The sequence below is a fragment of the Festucalex cinctus genome, chromosome 3, assembly GCF_051991245.1.
Source record: "Festucalex cinctus isolate MCC-2025b chromosome 3, RoL_Fcin_1.0, whole genome shotgun sequence".
Taxonomy (NCBI): domain Eukaryota; kingdom Metazoa; phylum Chordata; class Actinopteri; order Syngnathiformes; family Syngnathidae; genus Festucalex; species Festucalex cinctus.
In genome coordinates this window covers 28,152,054-28,170,076 of record NC_135413.1, presented here as the reverse complement: position 1 = coordinate 28,170,076, position 18,023 = coordinate 28,152,054, and the positions used below count along the sequence as shown (strand labels likewise).

At 42.1% G+C, this 18,023-nt stretch overlaps 1 protein-coding gene across 2 annotated transcripts in view; it reads left to right on the top strand.

The window, feature by feature from the left end:
- The window catches only part of LOC144016340 (A disintegrin and metalloproteinase with thrombospondin motifs 20), a 103,506-nt gene that overhangs the window by 52,912 nt on the left and 32,571 nt on the right, over nucleotides 1-18,023 (top strand). For both annotated transcript variants that reach the window (XM_077517338.1, XM_077517337.1), the window contains exons 16-27: nucleotides 302-397; nucleotides 4,046-4,212; nucleotides 5,230-5,359; nucleotides 6,582-6,708; nucleotides 8,065-8,275; nucleotides 8,351-8,515; nucleotides 9,446-9,616; nucleotides 11,887-12,006; nucleotides 12,943-13,050; nucleotides 14,915-15,079; nucleotides 15,946-16,215; nucleotides 17,720-17,881. In XM_077517338.1, coding sequence (XP_077373464.1) covers nucleotides 302-397; nucleotides 4,046-4,212; nucleotides 5,230-5,359; nucleotides 6,582-6,708; nucleotides 8,065-8,275; nucleotides 8,351-8,515; nucleotides 9,446-9,616; nucleotides 11,887-12,006; nucleotides 12,943-13,050; nucleotides 14,915-15,079; nucleotides 15,946-16,215; nucleotides 17,720-17,881 — 1,892 coding nt within the window. The remainder of the gene's footprint in view (nucleotides 1-301; nucleotides 398-4,045; nucleotides 4,213-5,229; nucleotides 5,360-6,581; nucleotides 6,709-8,064; nucleotides 8,276-8,350; nucleotides 8,516-9,445; nucleotides 9,617-11,886; nucleotides 12,007-12,942; nucleotides 13,051-14,914; nucleotides 15,080-15,945; nucleotides 16,216-17,719; nucleotides 17,882-18,023) is intronic.

The window sequence follows — 18,023 nt, the reverse complement described above, 5'->3', positions numbered from 1 at the left end:
GATTTCTGAGTTATTCTTTCTGGCGTGCCCACTTGTTCTCTGTGTTAGTTTACAGCGGGACAACATGCTCGGTGTGGTAATTACAGGCCAAATGGAAGGTTCAGGGAATAATTACTTGTCATTTCTCAACCGGGCCTCTCAGACCTCAACAAGCAGGTTATTTGAGCCCAGACCTGATTTTTGGTGTTTTTCCAAGTGTGTAAATCCCCAGCGGTTGGAAGCGGACATCCCTTTCGGGGCATGGTGGAACGATTAGAAAACATCAAAATGTGTCTGATCTCTGTCTGTGTTTCCTCTACAGGCTACAACACAGTGGTCCGCATCCCAGCTGGTGCTACCAACATTGATATTAAACAGGTCAGCTACTCCGGAAAGCCAGAAGATGACAACTACCTCGGTGAGTCGGAGCGAGGATGCGGTTTTTGAGGAATATCGAGTCCTCTTGACAGCACTGATCCAAAATTGAAGCTGGCGGCTCGCTTGACAATTTATTAGGAACAGAGCTGGATAAGTACAAAAACATTCGGGAACGTCACACTTGCAATAAATCCTCTTTTATGAAGATGATGAAGTCCAGTTGTCTGGAATGGAGGGAAATTTGGACCACAGGGAAAAGTCATGTGTTAAAAAAGTTGAGCTTGAAGAGTGAGATTTTTAATATTAGAAGTCATAGTTTAAAAAAAAAAAAAAAAAAAAGTGTATGGACGTTGCAGAATAAAATTCAATAAGAACATTTATTTTTCAATAGAAAGTGTAAGCCAATTTCAAGAGAATTGAATAAATTAATGTTTTGCGTTTAAAATGTCACATTCATGAAAAGAATGTCTTTAATTATTGAGCGTATCCGTTATATTCATTCAGCAGCAGCGCTTCACCGCTCATAAATCCAGCCAGCAAAAAAAAAAAAAAGTGTGCCTTTTTGTGCACCGAGTTCCAGAGACGTTCTCATTGCAGCCAAGCTACGGATTGCTCAAATCATCTTTCCCCATTGAGATGAATGTAAACGTAATTAATCCGTTCCAGTATTGTAGTGTAAAAAACAACACACAGTAATAAAAATTGCTCTGCTCATAACCTGCAAACGCTAAAATGTGAGCACAAAAACCGACTTTTTCAACATGTCCCTGGTTGTTCTCCTTTACTCTGCTGCCACCTGCTGGTCGTTTCTGTAATGATTTCTTCAACCATTCTTTGCAGTTGATAGGCTGCATCGAATTCGCGTACGCTCAGTAAGTTAGGTCAATGCCATTATGCCCCGGGCCCCCTTCACACACGCCCTGTTGCGGTGACCCATGCAGCCTGACGAGGAAAGCTGTCAGTGAGGAAGACGTAAAACCGTTCCGAAAAAGCGTCTCTTGCGCTTCGTGTACGCGAAGGCAACGTGGACGGGGGGGGGATGGGGGTCGGGTGGTCAAGGCAACGGGAAAGTAAATGGAGTGTCAGACGCCCTCAAGAAAGATAAATGAGGCGGCGCTAGGTTCTAATTAGACGCATGTGGGTGAAAGCGGATAGCTCGGCACGGAGGCGGGCAAGAGAATGAAGACGTTTTAGTTCAAGCGAGGTTCAAGACTTTTCTCCGGTCACTGTCAAGAAACACATGTGGCTGAAAGAAAAAAAACAACAACGCCGTGTCACGTTTGTCCCTCTAAATCAGTGACCTTGTTGGAGGTATTGAACCACGGCAAGCTTCGGTATTGGGAAAAATCAAACATGATTAAAAGAAATAAATAAAACATGAATATATTTTGTCACTTATCAGTTGCGCACAAAATCACTGTGTTCAAATAACAAACTTGACTTAGTGAAAAGTTACCACAAATGAATGTAACTGTTGTTGCCTTTCACCTTGGCCACTCTCATATCATTTTTGCAATGATATGTTTGGACAAACGTGTGTATGTCAAGGGCTATTTTTATTTATTTTGTTTTGTTTTGTTTTGAGTCAGAAGGTACAATAGGTTACAATTCAGTGGCACCAAGAAGTTGGGAGTGTAGTTGTTCTGAAGTGTTAAGCCCTTTTCACACTGCACTTACTTTATTTTTGGTGTTCACAGGGTGCCATATTGTCACTCGTAATGTTTTGAAGCAGCGCAATGCAATGCAATTTCTATTTCCAAAAGTTATCATACAGTATTTAAGGGATATTTCCAACAGAAAGAGCACAATATATAGATATATTCTGTTAATCTGAGATTTAAAAAAAAAAGAACAAAAAAAAAAAAAGAAAAGAAAAGGAAACAGCTCCGGTTATTACTTTTTTTTTCTCTTTATATTGCAACAATGTAGGCCCTCCCACATGCATCATTTTTTGGTGCATCCTTTGGCTTGTTTGGAATGACTAGGACAGTTTACAGCCACACAACCAACCAGTTTGGCAGATATGGCAAAATCCACTGAAAAATGCCAACGAGGCTTTGGCGGAGACAACGGAGCTCCTATGCAAGCTTGCCCATATTTGAAAGTGTTTGCTAAGTGGCTTGCCAGAAATGAGCATTGATGCTTTTCCCATGGGATGGATTGCTGTCAGCGCTCTGTGATCACTCCGCCATCTCCTATTGGTTGACTGAAGTCACATTTGCGCCACAAACCTTCAGTGTGACGAGACATTGCCGTTGCAGCACTTAACCCGTAGGCAGTATTTGACCCCTTTCGGGCTTTTTGATGGTTCTGACCAAGTTTTCAAAATAATCACTTTCAAAATAAGGCAATGGATGCACTTGCCGCTGCGGCCCGCTAAGTGCAGTGTGAAAAGTAGGGATAGGTAAATTCCTACTTATAATAGATATTGGACTTGTTGACGAATATTGGTGTCGGAATTTTTTCAAAATCTGACGGCCAATAAAATGTAAAGGTACAATCATTTTAATCTCAGAGAACTATTTAAATTTTCAGTTAACTTTGTAAAAGATTATGCTGACCCTGGGAAGCTTCTGAAGCTTTTGTTTTTGTTTGACAATAAAACAAAGAAATGTGAAAATTTAAGAATTTTTATTTATTTTTTTATTTTTTTTTATTTTGAAAAAAGTAGAAGGTATGGTATGTATTTACTTCTTTAAGTTTCCATTTACCGTTAACTTTTTAAGACGTACTGATAACTTTTAGAAATTTAAAATGAAGTATATTGTGTAGGATTAAAAAAAACAAAACCTGTTCAATAAGCATGAATGCTTTAAGACGTTACAACAAACTCAAGATTGGCATTTGTATTTGAAAAGTTTTGACGCCAATATTTTCTCCCCCCTATTCAACAAGAAGATCGCCTTCAAATATTGGTTATCGGCCACCTTGACTACTAATAATCGGCCTTGCTATCGGCTCTGAAAAAAAACACATCGTTCTATCTCTACTGAAAAGGCCTTTGCAAGATGCAATTTTTTGCTGATGGAACCCACGTAACAATCAAAACTTGATAGTTTTGATAGAAAACTTAATAGCGCTGCCATGTTTGGGTCCTGGAACAGATTAACGGCATTTCATTTCATTTCAATGTTGATTTGTTACGCTTAAACTTAGTTGCGAGCTCGGTGGCGCAACAAACCAAATCCATGAGCCGACTTGTACTTGTATGCTCATGTTTTTGTGCATTTGTCTGTTTGCGCCTCATGGTCCCAAACCCGCAATCATCTTTGGGTAAAAGATGACTCGCTTCGGGCTCCAACAACGTGCAAACTCGAATGTAAACAAAGTGGAAGGGAGTTCATCGCGCGCATACTTTTGGCACGCAGACGTCGCAATTAGTTGCATGCTTCTTGGAACCGGCCTCGAGAAAAAAAAAAAAAAAAAAAAAAGTCTTGGTTGTGTTTACTTGCTGCAGTGGTGAACCGTGTGCTCTCTTGCCTTGTTGTTTCAGTGCAGCGTCAATCACCGCTCGGTGTCGCACAGTTTTGACTCCAAATAGACGCGATCGTGACCGCCAGTGTCGCTTGCGTACTTCCAGTGTGGTTTTCCACAACAATGAGCTGGCAACAGGACGATTGTTTACAACAGTGTACTCTTCCAATGTTTTTCCGCTCAAATGTATTGTTGTCTTTTTTTTTTTTTGCAGCATTATCCGACAGCCAGTCCAACTTCCTGCTGAACGGGAACTTTGTGGTGGCCATGTTCAAAAGGGAGATCACTTTCAAGGGAACGGTCATCGAGTACAGCGGCTCTGATACCAAAGTGGAGCGCATCAACTGCACGGATCGCATCGAAGAGGAGCTCGTTCTGCAGGTCACCTTCTCGTTAAGAAGTGGTTTCGTAAAGACTTTGGTTTACAGTGAGCATGTTATGACCGGTCTGAGCTGTACTTCCTCTTGCCCTATATTCAACTCAGACAAGTAATACAGTAGGTCCCAAAATATCTGAATCATTTTTTATATCTATGGTAAATGCCAACATCAGGTATCATTGCTATTACTGATCAACGTCCGGCCATCAAAGCTGATTATGTTTCACTTTTGATTCTCACATAATTACTCAACTCAACTATATTTATAAAGCACTGTAAAGCAACCATCTCTGCATACAAGGAGCAAAGATACATGATGGTTAAAAACAATAAATTAATAACAAAAACAGTAAATACCACAAAACAATACCGAGTCTCATGCCGAGTTGTAATCCAATGGGCCAACGTCTTTGGACCTCATTGCAGTTTCTGAGTATGCAATCCTCCTATTTTTTTGGGACAGTTCATAACTCAACTCTACAGTATTTTGTTTTGAGCTTCTTATGTTAATTTAGCTTGACACTGTGTAAATGTGAGTAAAGAAGAAAGATTGAAAACAGGAAGTGCAGGATTTCAAGTCAGCCTATTTTTTTTTGCTGAAGATTACTGAATGTTATTCCCATTTTATTCCTGCTTTTTACACCTGATGTTTATTGTGAGAAAAGTTAGATTTGTTAGTTTGGAAATAATTGGATTTGTTTACTGTCAACATATAGAGGGATCTGCACATAATAACACCAGACAATATTTTTGTCTTACCTTTTGCTCTCTCTCTCTCTCTCTCTCTCTCTCTCTCTCTCTCTCTACTTTACTACTTCTTCCCTTGTCCGTCAATAGTCAAATCAGAATTGAACTGAACTTGCACCACTTGGTGGAAGACGGCTTGATTTAGTGTTTGCCTCTCGTATATCAGCACTTTGTAACCGGATATCTGTTTTAAAGGTTGAATTTCTGTGCAGTCAAAATAAGAAGGAAGAAAAAAACCTTTGTGACCTTGACTCTGCGTGCCATTATTGCAGGTCTTGTGTGTGGGAAACCTCTACAACCCAGACGTCCGCTACTCCTTCAACATACCCATCGAGGAGCACAGGGAGCAGTTTGTGTGGGATCCCTCGGGCCCTTGGCTGGAGTGCAACCGCATCTGTCAGGGTACGGCTTCAAATGGGGGCCTTCACCTTTTTCGATCTCAAACGTTTTTTTTTGCGGTCGAGCAAAATATGCGCAAAGAGGGCCAACAAAGAAATGTGATGTTGCTCAAAGTGGGGGAAAGAAAGATCTACTCCAATTACCTCTTCCAAAGAGGTTAAGTGTTCATTACATGTGCCAAACACAAAAACTATTTCAGCGTTTTTCAGTTGGTTAGCCAAGAGAACGTAACCGATTTCCATGAAATTTCTTGGGGGGGTTGCACGAGTGCTGAGAAAGAAACATGAAAAACGGATTTTGAAAATGGTCAAAATGTCATCCTGTTTATTTTCCTCTGCAAACGAGGAAGTAGCCTCACTAATGAGCAGACAAACAAACAGGAGTCTAATGATTCAAAAAGTGGTTTTCATTGTCACATCATTCTCCATTTCACACCATGTTTGAATTTAGCTTAAGATTTTTGTACTTTGTGGTCGCGTGTGGATTCACATTGGGCGACATTCATCGCCTCCGACTGCCTCATTCTTGTGTGAGGGCATCCTGCTGTTTGCAGAAACTTGCCACAATGTGGTCTCTTATATAAAAAAAACAAAACAAAAAAAAACAAACTTTTATTAGTTCAACATTTGTTGTTGTTTTTTCCCACAATTTCTCACAAGATATGGCTTTTCCCCCATGATATCTCAACATCATAATACATTTCTCATTTAGTAATGCATGAATGTAATAGAAATATTGGGACGTTTTTGTGAAAGTTTACAATTTGACCCAAATTTCCACCAAAATTGAAAGAGTAATGGCTACAAATCAATATGAAGTTTCTTATTACAGAGAAAATTACTACACAGATTGAAGCGTCAGCACTAATTAACATCACATAAAACTCCCTCTGGAATCATTTAAAATAAAATTGTGCCCCTCCTGTTGACCTTACTCTGACCCAAGCCACTCACATCGCTCGACACCTTTGCCACAGTCGAGCCGTCAAGCACTGAGCTCGTCAAAGTTTCCTTGAAAGGCTTTTTAGTCAGGCTTTCCGTGGGGCAAAGTTCCCCCGCGGGTTCTAGTAAAGAGATGTAATTATGAGGTGTGAGACTGACAGGGATCCACAAGGCTACTAGATGAATTTGAGGTGAAGAGTAAGCAGTTCAGGAAATGGATGGTTGGAAATGTGATATTCCGCTGAGCGCCATCCTGTTATTGATTTGCGCATGTTATTGCGCAGGCGAGCGGCGGCGGAAAGCGGCCTGCGTGCGGAAGAGCGATCACCTGGAGGTATCGGACCAGCGATGTGAGCACCTACCTCGTCCCGTCGCTGTCATCAAGCCCTGCAACGACGACTGTGAAGTCAGGTGAGATGCAAACGCACACCCATGCAGCAAAAGATACAGTGACGCCCGCATATTCATGCTTCGGCATTCATAAATTCACATTAGCTGATGTTTTTTCGTTTTTGTTTTTGTGACTATCCTTTGCTATTCACAGACAAACTCAATTGTTTGTTGTTTTTGCGGCTCATGCCAGAGCGATACAATTTTTTTTAGGCCGCCATTTTGTGGCATCCGGATGCCAATCAGCGATGTTGAAATGAGTTAAGGAGCTTCATTTATACAAAAATTTGTGCTTTGCTGCCAAGTTGTGGCATCTTTGTATGAAGGAACTTTGTCAAAGTAAGTTGTTGAGCTTTGTTTGGACAAAAGTAGTGCTTTGCTGCCACGTTGTGACACCTTTGTGCCAATTAATTTTGGCAAAGGGAGTTGAGGAGCTTTGTTTACACAAAAGTAGCGCATTGCTGCCATGTTGTGGCATCTTTGTATCAAGGAACTTTGCCAAAGTGAGTTTAGGAGCTACGCTTAGACAAAATTAGTGCTTTGCTGCCATGTTGTGACATCTTTGTGCCAATGAACTTTGTTCAAGTGAGTTGAGGAGCTTTGTTTAGGCAAAAGTAGTGCTTTGCTACCATGTTGTGGCATCTTTATAGCAAGGAACTTTGTCGAAGTGAGTTGAGGAGCTACGCTTAGACAAAATTAGTGCTTTGCTGCCATGTTGTGACATCTTTGTGCCAATGAACTTTGTTCAAGTGAGTTGAGGAGCTTTGTTTCGGCATAAGTAGTGCTTTGCTGCCATGTTGTGACATCTTTGTGCCAATGAACTTTATTAAAGTGAGTTGAGGAGCTTTGTTTAGGCAAAAGTAGTCCTTTGCCGCCATGTCATGGCATCTGTATATCAAGGAACGTTGTCGAAGTGAGTTGAGGATCTTCGTTTAGGCAAAATTAGTGCTTTGCTGCCATGTTGCAGCATCTTTGTTTCAATGAGCTTTGTTGACGTAAATTGAGGACCTCCATTTAGTAATAAAGTGTGCTTTGCTGCCATGTGGCATTTTTGTATCAGGAAATGAAGTAAGCTGAAGAGATTCACTTGATAAAAGTCGTGCTTTGCCACTGATCTATTTCGTTCATCATGTCGTTTTAGATTGATGTGATGTGTCAGATATTAAGAGAACTTCTCTTTACCTAAAAAAAAATATTTGTCTGTAGTACGCAAGAAATCTAAAGCATAGTGCTTTGCCGCCATCTTGTTGCTCAGGAAATATGGATCGTTATTTGCGCAAAAGTAGCGTTTTGCCTTGTGGCGTCTTAGTGCCAAGAAACCAGAGTACCAGCTGTAAAACAAATGATTGTAGCGCCCTTACTAATATTTCCCTCCAGCTGGCATGTTGCCGGGAAGAGTGAATGCTCAGCTAAGTGCGGCGCGGGCTACCGCAGCCTGGACGTGCAGTGTATGAAGTACAACCTGACGAAGAAGCGCAGCGAGCGAGTGGAGGCCACCGCCTGCGTCGATATCGTCAAACCTCCCACTCGAGAGAGTTGCCACGGCGATTGTCTTCTCAAGAGCTGGCAGTACAGTGCTTGGTCACAGGTGGACATTCAAGAATGAAACATATTTCAAGAAAGATTTTTTGTTGCTGATTTATTGTGATGTCCTTTTTAACAGTGCTCCAAGACGTGCGGACGAGGGAGTCGCAGCCGAGAGTCGTACTGCATGAACAATCTGGGCCGGCGGCTGGCGGACGGGGAATGCGGCGAATACCAGAAAGTGGTGACGGAAGCCTGCAACGAGCAGCCGTGTCCCAGGTGGACCGTCAGCGAGTGGACCGAGGTGGGAAAATTATCGTTAAGAGTTTGGTGGCGGGCCGCCTTGCGTTTGCTTTCTTTGCTTTCAGTGAAAATAAAATCCCGTTTTACACTAGATTTGTGTGTAATATGGTACCCTGATTTGCTGGGAGACTTCATCAGAGTAAATACAGATTAAAATCATACAAAGTAAGTTTGAACGCTTTTAAATCCAGACTTAAAACTTCACTCCCGCTGTTAAGCAAAGAAGAAAGTAGGAGGATGAAAATGGCGCTGATTTATAGCTCTCAAACTGGAAAAGTGCAGCTACACTGGCGGAGATAATCTAACGCGCTGTAGAGTTAATCTAAAAAAGGTAAAGTCTTGTCACTCAGAAATTCTAAGTAAATTTTACAGTTTTGAGTACATTTTACTAGTTTATTATTTGAAAGAAAGAAAGAAAGAAAGAAAGAAAGAAAGAAAGAAAGAACGCTAAACAACCTTCAATTTGGGAGACAACCTCTCTCTACCACCTGTGCCATGCAGCTCCTGCTGTGTGGTTTACAGCCAAAACATAAGAATGACAACATTAGGATGAGAGGACAAGACTTGTTTGTTTTTACTCGAGGAGAACTGGCAAAGATGCGCTGACAATTCTCTTGCTTCCTCTCTTTTTATTAGGGATTGTTTCCTGTCCGGTTACAAAAAAATATTGTTGCACTACTAAGGGGTGGGGAAAGCGCAATAGTGCAACGCTGCATTTTTGTCAGGGGCGGAATCCTTGTACATCCAAGACAGTTTTGACATAGCAACACGCAGAAGCTGAAGTCTGATTGGGCGAATATAAAACATCCACATACAGCCAAGATAAATGTTTACTCATAAATCAATTCAACTTAATGTAAGAAATGTGATTACACATTGTATGTTGTTTGTTGATTCTTCATCCTTTTCCACCATCCTGGTGGGCATGCAGTGCCTGGTGACGTGCGGCAAAGGGACGAGGCACCGGCAGGTTTCGTGCACCGGCGCCACCGGGGAAGAAAAGCTGAGTGAGCACTTGTGCGACCCGTCCGGCAAGCCCGCCTCCGTCGGGAGCTGCCAGCTGCCCGAATGCGCATCCTGGCAGTCCGGCGTGTGGGGAGCGGTGAGTACTCACACACACGCACACACGCGCATCGGCTAAACACACTCAATGGGTCGACACGTGCAAGGCTTGTCTGAGGAAATGGATTTCATATGTGTGGCTTGCAGTTTTGCGGCCAGATGCTTTCAAAATGTGTCTGTGCGTGGACCGCAACTGTGCACACACAGACACACGGGGTCCCACTTCATAAAATCTCACTTTTTGTCAAAGTGGAGACAAGCGGATATGCTTTTGGTTTGATCCTTTAGTGTATTAAAAAAAAAAAAAAAAAAAAAACGTGCCATTTACACTAGGGATGTAACTATATACAAACATCATGATACGATAATTATCACGATATTTTGTGGCGATACAAAAGGTCACAATATTGTAAAAAAAAAGAGCTCATATTAAAAAAACACACACACACAATATTGTCTTTTTGTGCATTACAACAATGAAAAATATTATAAAAAATATTATATCAAGCATATTACATTCCCCTTCATATCTGACCTTTAGCATGGATTTGAAACATAGAAGGGCCAAAACATGCCTTGTGAAAATTAAACTGCACTAAAAAAACTAGCCACCAGAGGGTGCTAGAACGGCACAAATGGAAATCAACCTGACTTTTTTTAAGAGATGTGCTGCTTTTAATATCGTGACATGACGACGACGATATATTGTGGCGGTTTTAATATCGCGATATCACGATATTGCCGATATCGTTACATCCCTAATTTACACTAGAGTTGTCAAAATTAATCGATTAATCGGTAAGTAATTGATGATCAAATTAATCGACCACTATTTTAATAATTGTTTGGAGCCATTTTTTAATTTAAAATTGTCCAAATCATCAGATTTTCAGCAAACATCTGTTTTTTACTTTTACCTTTTTTTTTTAAATCACTATACAAATACGAAGTCCAAAATAAACACCTATCACTGGTTAATAAACAGGTAATCAGGGGAAAAAAATCTTTTGTAGTACACTTTAATGCAAAATTAAGATGAATCAGATTAATCGATTGAATAATTGATTAATCGATTCTAAAAATATTCCATAGAGACAGCACTAATTTACACACTAGAGATGGATGGATGGATGGATGGATGGATTGTGGATGGATGGATGGATGGATGGATGGACGGATGGATGGATTGTTCATGGATGGATGGATGGATGGATGGATGGATGGATGGATGGACGGATGGATGGATTGTTCATGGATGGATGGATGGATGGATGGATGGATGGACGGATGGATGGATTGTTCATGGATGGATGGATGGATAGATTGTTCATGGATGGATGGATGGATTGTTCATGGATGGATGGATGGATTATTCATGGATGGATGGATGGATGGATGGATGGATGGATGGATGGACGGATGGATGGATTGTTCATGGATGGATGGATGGATAGATTGTCATGGATGGATGGATGGATTGTTCATGGATGGATGGATGGATGGATTGTTCATGGATGGATGGATGGATGGATTGTTCATGGATGGATGGATGGATTGTTCATGGATGGATGGACGGATGGATGGATGGATGGATGGATGGACGGATGGATGGATTGTTCATGGATGGATGGATGGATGGTAGGACGGATGGATGGACAAATGGATTGTGGATGGATGGATGGATGGATCAATGGATGGATTGTGGATGGACGGATGGATGGATGGATGGCAGTGAACAGTCAAATCTTCTGTGTGTGCGTGTTTGTGTGTGAGGTCACAAAGGGAACCGTGGATATACGCGCCAGTCAATACTTCAAATTCATGTGTTTGTTGTAACGTGATCCACCAAAAGAGTTACGCGGCGTACTCAAACTCCAGCTGCCATTTCCCCTGCGCCACTTTCACCTTGCCCTCATATCCTGTCAGACTAAACCTGATCCACACTCACGCACGTGCGCACACACACACACACACACACACGTACATATATTACCATATATTCCAAACACTCCATTGACATTGGGGTCGTTGAGGTAAAGTGCAAACCGATTGCAACCTTTTCAGTCGTTCATATTCATGCTTCTTAAATATCTGGATGTAAACAACACATATTATGTATGTATGTATGTATGTGTTAATTAATGGAAGTAAAGAAGGTTTCTGGTAACTGTGTGTTTGTAATTCCCGCTGGACCTTAACTGATTGCCCTGTCCGAGGTATCTACTTGTACCTTGACAGAGTGAGATCATTTTTGAAATCAAATGTGATTGACTGGGCTGCCCCACCGTCTCGTGTGTGCGCGTGTCCCAGTGTTCAGTCACCTGCGGCCATGGCTACCAGATGAGAGCAGTGAGGTGCGTGTCGGGCGACTACGGCAACACCATGGATGACCGAGAGTGCAACGCTGCGGCTAGGCCCAGAGATAGTCAGGTAAAGAACCCCCCCCCCAAAAAAAATAATATGTTCCATGCAGACCCACTAATTGAAATTGGTATAGTGGTTAATATTGCGTTAGTGGAATATGAGTTAAGAAGCAAAAATCCAGCCGTTTTTACCAATATCAAAAGGCGGCCATTTTGCCACTTGTGGTCGAGTGAAAATGACATCACAGTTGCTCAGGTCTCAGGTAGCAACCAAACACAGCTGAGCTTCAGAAAAGAGGCAAGCTGTGATTGGTCGTTGCCTGAGCCCTGAGCAGCTGTGATGTCAGCAAGTGGACAAAATGGCCGTCCCCAGAGATGGAGAAAATGGATTTTTCTTCGTAACTCATATTCCACAAATGAAATATTCATCAGAATGTCATGTTTAGACTAGTGTGGTCACATATGACATATTATTGTCACGAAAATGTTTCAGGTTGGCTTCCACTTTAACAAGTAGGAGCACTACTGCTATGCTCGCTTCTCCCGCTAGCCTCTTGCTACCTAATAGGAATGTACATCAAATTTTAAAGATTCAATAATTTATGTGAAACTAGCATGATTAGACAGATCTTTTAACTTGATTCCATTGATATAAGTATCATAATAACTTATTTAAGACAGCATTTTAGCTTACTATTGAACCATGATGAGTAATAAAGTGTTACATAATTCACAAAACATGGAAAATTAGTTTTGCCACTTGGGGGCAGCAGACATGCTGTAAACAAAATGCATTATTTTCAGCAAAGATATACTATATTTAATTTTCATATTATTATATTTATTATTATTAGAATAGATGTATTTAATTAATTAATTTATTTATTTATTTATTTTTTAATCTACAGTACATCATTGTTGTCTAGTGTCTGCGAAGGCAACCATACTCTCATTTGAGGCTCCATGAATAATATTGATTGATCTAGGACGTGTGTGTTTGAAGGATTGCAAAATGGCGGAGTGTCCGTGGGCCTCTCCGGTCCAAAGCACACCTCCACCTGACAACTCTGCTCAGCACCGGACGCAGTGGCGATACGGCTCCTGGACAGCGGTAAGGATCGCAAATATGGTGACACAGTTAATCATGGTCACGGATCAAATTCACTGTCATTTTATACTTGACTTGTTTTCTTTTTCAGCTGATGTTAATATTTGTCAACTGTGGGTCTGTGAAGCCATTTGAGACTCTTATGAGACTCTTTGAGAGTCTTATGATTAAGGCCTATATAAATACATTTGTTTTGACCTGACTCTACTTTGCACCGATCAGTCGAGACGACTTGTTGTTTTAGCTCAAGTCTCACACAGTTTGAAGCACCTCAGCGTGAGTAGGCGCAAATGAAAAGCACATGTCATCTCGGTGCCAGTTCTTCTCTGCCTGAGCTCGAACGCCATCTGTCAATCCGACTCGACGACTGTGTGGTCTCAACCGTTACGCCGCGCCACACGCACCCTCCCAAGCGGCGTCGCCGATAACGCAAGGATTTCCGTGCGCTTATTTGAGCCCGAGTTTGATTGCATTAGGCATGCGTGCGCCCCCCCCCGCAAATGTTTGACCGTGATGTGCTGTCAAACGTTCGGTGGACGGTTCAACTGACGGGCGGTTGCGGTGTCACGTCGAGCTGCCCGCTGCCCCCGCGACGGACTCGAAGCTGTCTCTAATACTTTTGGAGTTAATTCAGCAATAAGTTCAATGCTAAGTCGTGGCTAATAAATGCTGGGTTGGGCTGTTTTGAAGAGCACGGGGAACCCGACCAATAAACAAACGCCAAAGCCAAAATGCCGAGCATGTTTTGTAAGATGTCTTTTATTGAAGCGCTTCTAATAATCAAACGCAGCGGCGCATGATACCGCATAATTCGTCTCGGGCCCAGACAAAATGTACTATTTTTCCTTACAGCGCATGGAAGGGTGGGAAATCACGCAAAGTTAGAAGTCAGCGTGGAATGTGTTGATGTTTTGCTGTTTTCTTATTGGAATCTTATGCGTGACGTCCCATCAAGTGCATATTGTGGGGCTTGTGAAGCACGCACAACCGCAATTTAATTCTAAAACAAAATGAGCATATTTTATACCTACATTTTACACAAAATATATGCTTTAGTAGTTATTAATTATCTGCTACTATCAAGTTTTAATTGCGGCAACTGTGAGTGCACAGTTAGCTTGTTGTATGCATTAGCATTAGCATTTTAGCATTATTCATTTTCTGCACCAAACCTTTAGCATTCAAAATACACAGACACTGGTGTTTTTTATTGTTTGTTTGTTTTTTTTGTTTTTGTCAAATAGACTTGAATTGTGTGTTTAGGCTCAACAATATGTTGACATACATACATACATACAACATACAATTATTAACCATAAATATAAAGTTACTTGGTCTAAAACAACAGTTTCTTAAAGATGAAATCAACCTTAAACATTTCTTGATATATGTGGCCTCACTAGTCTAAACATGACATTATGATTAATATTAGATTTATGAAATATGAGTTATGGAGCAAAATCCATCCATTTTTATGCATCTCAGAGGGCGGACGTTTTGTCACTTGCTGTTGACTGAAGATGACATTGATGTTGCTCAGGTCTAAGGTAACAACCAATCACAGTGCAGCGTCAGAAAACAGGTGATCTGTGATTGGTCGTTGCCTGAGCCCTGAGCAACTGTGATGTCATCTTCAGTCGACAGCAACTGGCAAAATGGCCGCCTCCTGAGATGGATAAAAATGGCTGGATTTTGCTGCTTAACTCATATTTCACTAACCACATTTAGACCAGTGAGGCTTCATAGAACATATTATTGTCAAAAAAAAAAAAAGGGTTGACCTTAAAGCCAGAAAGTTGTCATCCCCCCCAGGGATCGTATCATTAGATGAGCCGACCAAGTAATCACGACTGCATCCTCCCTCCAGTGCTCGGCGACGTGCGGCAAAGGGAAGCGGGCGCGCTACGTCAGCTGCAGAGACGCCCAAGGCGGCGTGGCTGACGAGTCCTACTGCGTCCACCTGCCCCGACCGCCGGAGACCTCCGCCTGCTTCAGCCCTTGCGGCCAATGGCGCACCGGGGAGTGGTCGCCTGTGAGTGAGCCGCCCGTTTGCTGTGTTCAATCAGTACAGATGTTTTTTGTTGTTGTTGTTGTTGTTGAGATTTGCAGTAATCACTCCCATTGTTCACAATGTGTTTAAGTGGTAGGGATGACTTTTTAGGGATCGTCTTTTAATCAGTCTGCATTCATGTGGGATGGAGTCAACTTGAGATTTAAAAGGTTTAGTCTGTTGATTCCTGAGTCATGGGAACGATTGATGGAAATCACAAACAGTGATGAGTTTCCCCTTTAGCCATCACATCACTGCCATTGATTAACTCTTTCACTCCCAGCCATTTTCACAGAAGCAATCCCGTTCAGTCCCGGCTGTTTGACTGGATTTTGACTGATTTTGCAAGGCCCACAGAATATTGTGTTATATTGCTATAAAAGCATGGAACCTATCAAAAGAAAGATTCCAGTCTCTTCTTTCATCAGGGAAAAAAAAAGTATGTTTCTATCTGTTTCCGTTTTTGCAGCAATTAGCATTAGAAGAGAGCTAAGTTTCATCAGTTTTCACAAATCTATTCAAAATTGTAAGTAATTTAGCTTTTTTTTCCTACATGGCTCTGGTTGGTCTCCTTTGCTCTGCTGCCACCTGCTGGCCGTTTGTGTAATAACTACCATTTCTGCAACCGTTCTTTGCAGTTGAGAGGCTGAATCAAAGCCTTCTGTATGCTCTAGCATGAAAAAAAAAACAAAAAGACATATAAATACGTCTTTGGGACACTTAAAAAAAACAAAAACGTTTTTACACATTATTGGGAGCAGATGCGTTAATGTAGTGGTTCACATAAGTCAACATCGGATAGATGCTCCAAATTGACATTTGACAGACTGGGTCTGTTCCGTCCGCAGTGTTCAGTGACATGCGGCGCCGGGAGGTCCACCCGACAGGTCCTGTGCTCCAACTACCACCAGCCCGTGGATCAGTCCTTCTGCGACCCGGACGAGAGACCCGCAACGGAGCAAGAGTGCACGGCCGCGCCCTGCTCCTCGGTCCACCACCGCCAGCGCATCAACGACCAACCGTACGGATATCCCAAAGACCCGGGCCGCCATCCCGGCCACAATGGCTGGAACGTGCCGTCATCGGATAACCAGTGGAGGACCGGACCCTGGGGCGCAGTATGTACAGCTTGTCGATTGTGGGAGTTATGCCAGGAAGTTCCATTTTCTTTCGACTCGGTTTTAAACTCATCTGCTTACCGTCAGCCTGTTCTCTTGTGTTGTTGTGGTCCGTTAGAATGACGCAATATATTAGAGTGGTGATAATATTTGCACAACTGTACAATTTAAAGCTTGCAAGTCAACTTCCCGATGTCAGTAAACCACATGCTATGCATGTTGATAAAAAATGGCAACTTTCCAGCGGTTGAAACGTGACTATCAGAGCTGATTCCATTGCATCCAGTTCATTTTCAATGACCGTTTGGTAGTTTCACCTACCCACAATGCACCACGTCGCTACCCATAATGCACCTTGAATTCAAGATGTGCACATCGCTTATTAAAAATTACACATTCGAACTAGGCATGGGCCAATTACCGATTTGATGTTGTTTTCGTGGTTTTAAAAAGTCAATGGAATGTTTGTCGCCGGTAAAGATCTCAAATTTTCTTTTTTTGAGGAGACTTCAAAGCAATTAATTTTAATTAATTTTTAAGAAATGTGCTAGTGTGTACTAGTTAGCCCCAAGGACAACATGAATAGCCCATGGGTCTGTTCTTAAAAAAAAATAAAAAATAAAAAAAAAGCTCACCAGTTGTGAAAAGTACAGAACTCTATGACTTGCTCGAGATTATGAATATCTATCTATCTATCTATCTATCTATTCATTGATTTTATTTATTTCAACTTATCATGGTATACATTTCTTAATGTACAAAGTAGTCCATATTGTGTTTGAAAATAAGATAAATTGTTTTCAGTGGAAAAAAAATACTCAAATATATATATTTTAAATTATTAATTTTTCATTTTAGTACCGTGATATCATGAAATTTTTTGCTTACGTCAGAATCTAAAATCTGCCCTTGCCTAATTAAAACTATAGTTGGAGCCTGTTAGCAAAAATCACCTTATTCTTCTGCTCTTTTTAATGCATCTGGAGGCTGCCCCCCCCCCCCCCCCCCACACACACACACACACACACACTTTTTCCCACCGAGAACTCCACTGCAAATCTCCCCTATCATGGCGTTGAGTGAAAACACTTCTGTTCATGCTCATTCGCTGCTGTCCTCCCTTGTGAAAAGCACCAAACGTGCTCCCCTACCCTCTGGCAGTGGGGGGGGTGGAGTGGGGTTCATGGTAATTGGATGCAGGGGGCCGAGGTCAAGGCTGTTGTTCAGCGACTTAGCCGACAGAGAGCAGAACTTTGGCTTGATAAACTGTCTTGAACATGGGTGGTCAAACATTTGGGATCGTTTCTCAATCGAATGCAGTCCAAAGGCAATGTACATGTTTACGCATTCGACCCACCGAATTTCTTGGAATCCGGCTGTATGCGACTCATAAACACTTCACTGGCAGTCATGATGAATATTAATCATCCGTGGCATCACGGAATACATTTCCATGAATCATTCCCTGGCCGCGCGCGTATGACGTGTTGTTTCTGCTTCTCAGTGTTCCAGCACCTGCGCGGGGGGCTTCCAGAGGCGAGTGGTGGTCTGCCAGGACGCCGTCGGCCGCAGCAACAGCTACTGCGACGAGAGGGTCAAGCCGGCCGAGTCCAAGAGCTGCGACTCGGGGCCGTGCCCGCTGTGGAACTACGGCGTCTGGGGGGAGGTGAGCTTATCTTCTTTGCTTGCCATTTGTTTCTCTTTGTAATCAAGGTGAACCTTAACGACACTTCCTGCGCTGCTGTTGCGTCTTTAATCGTCTGTTGTGTCTGTTGTGGCACACCAGCACGGTCACGTGCAGAGTACGT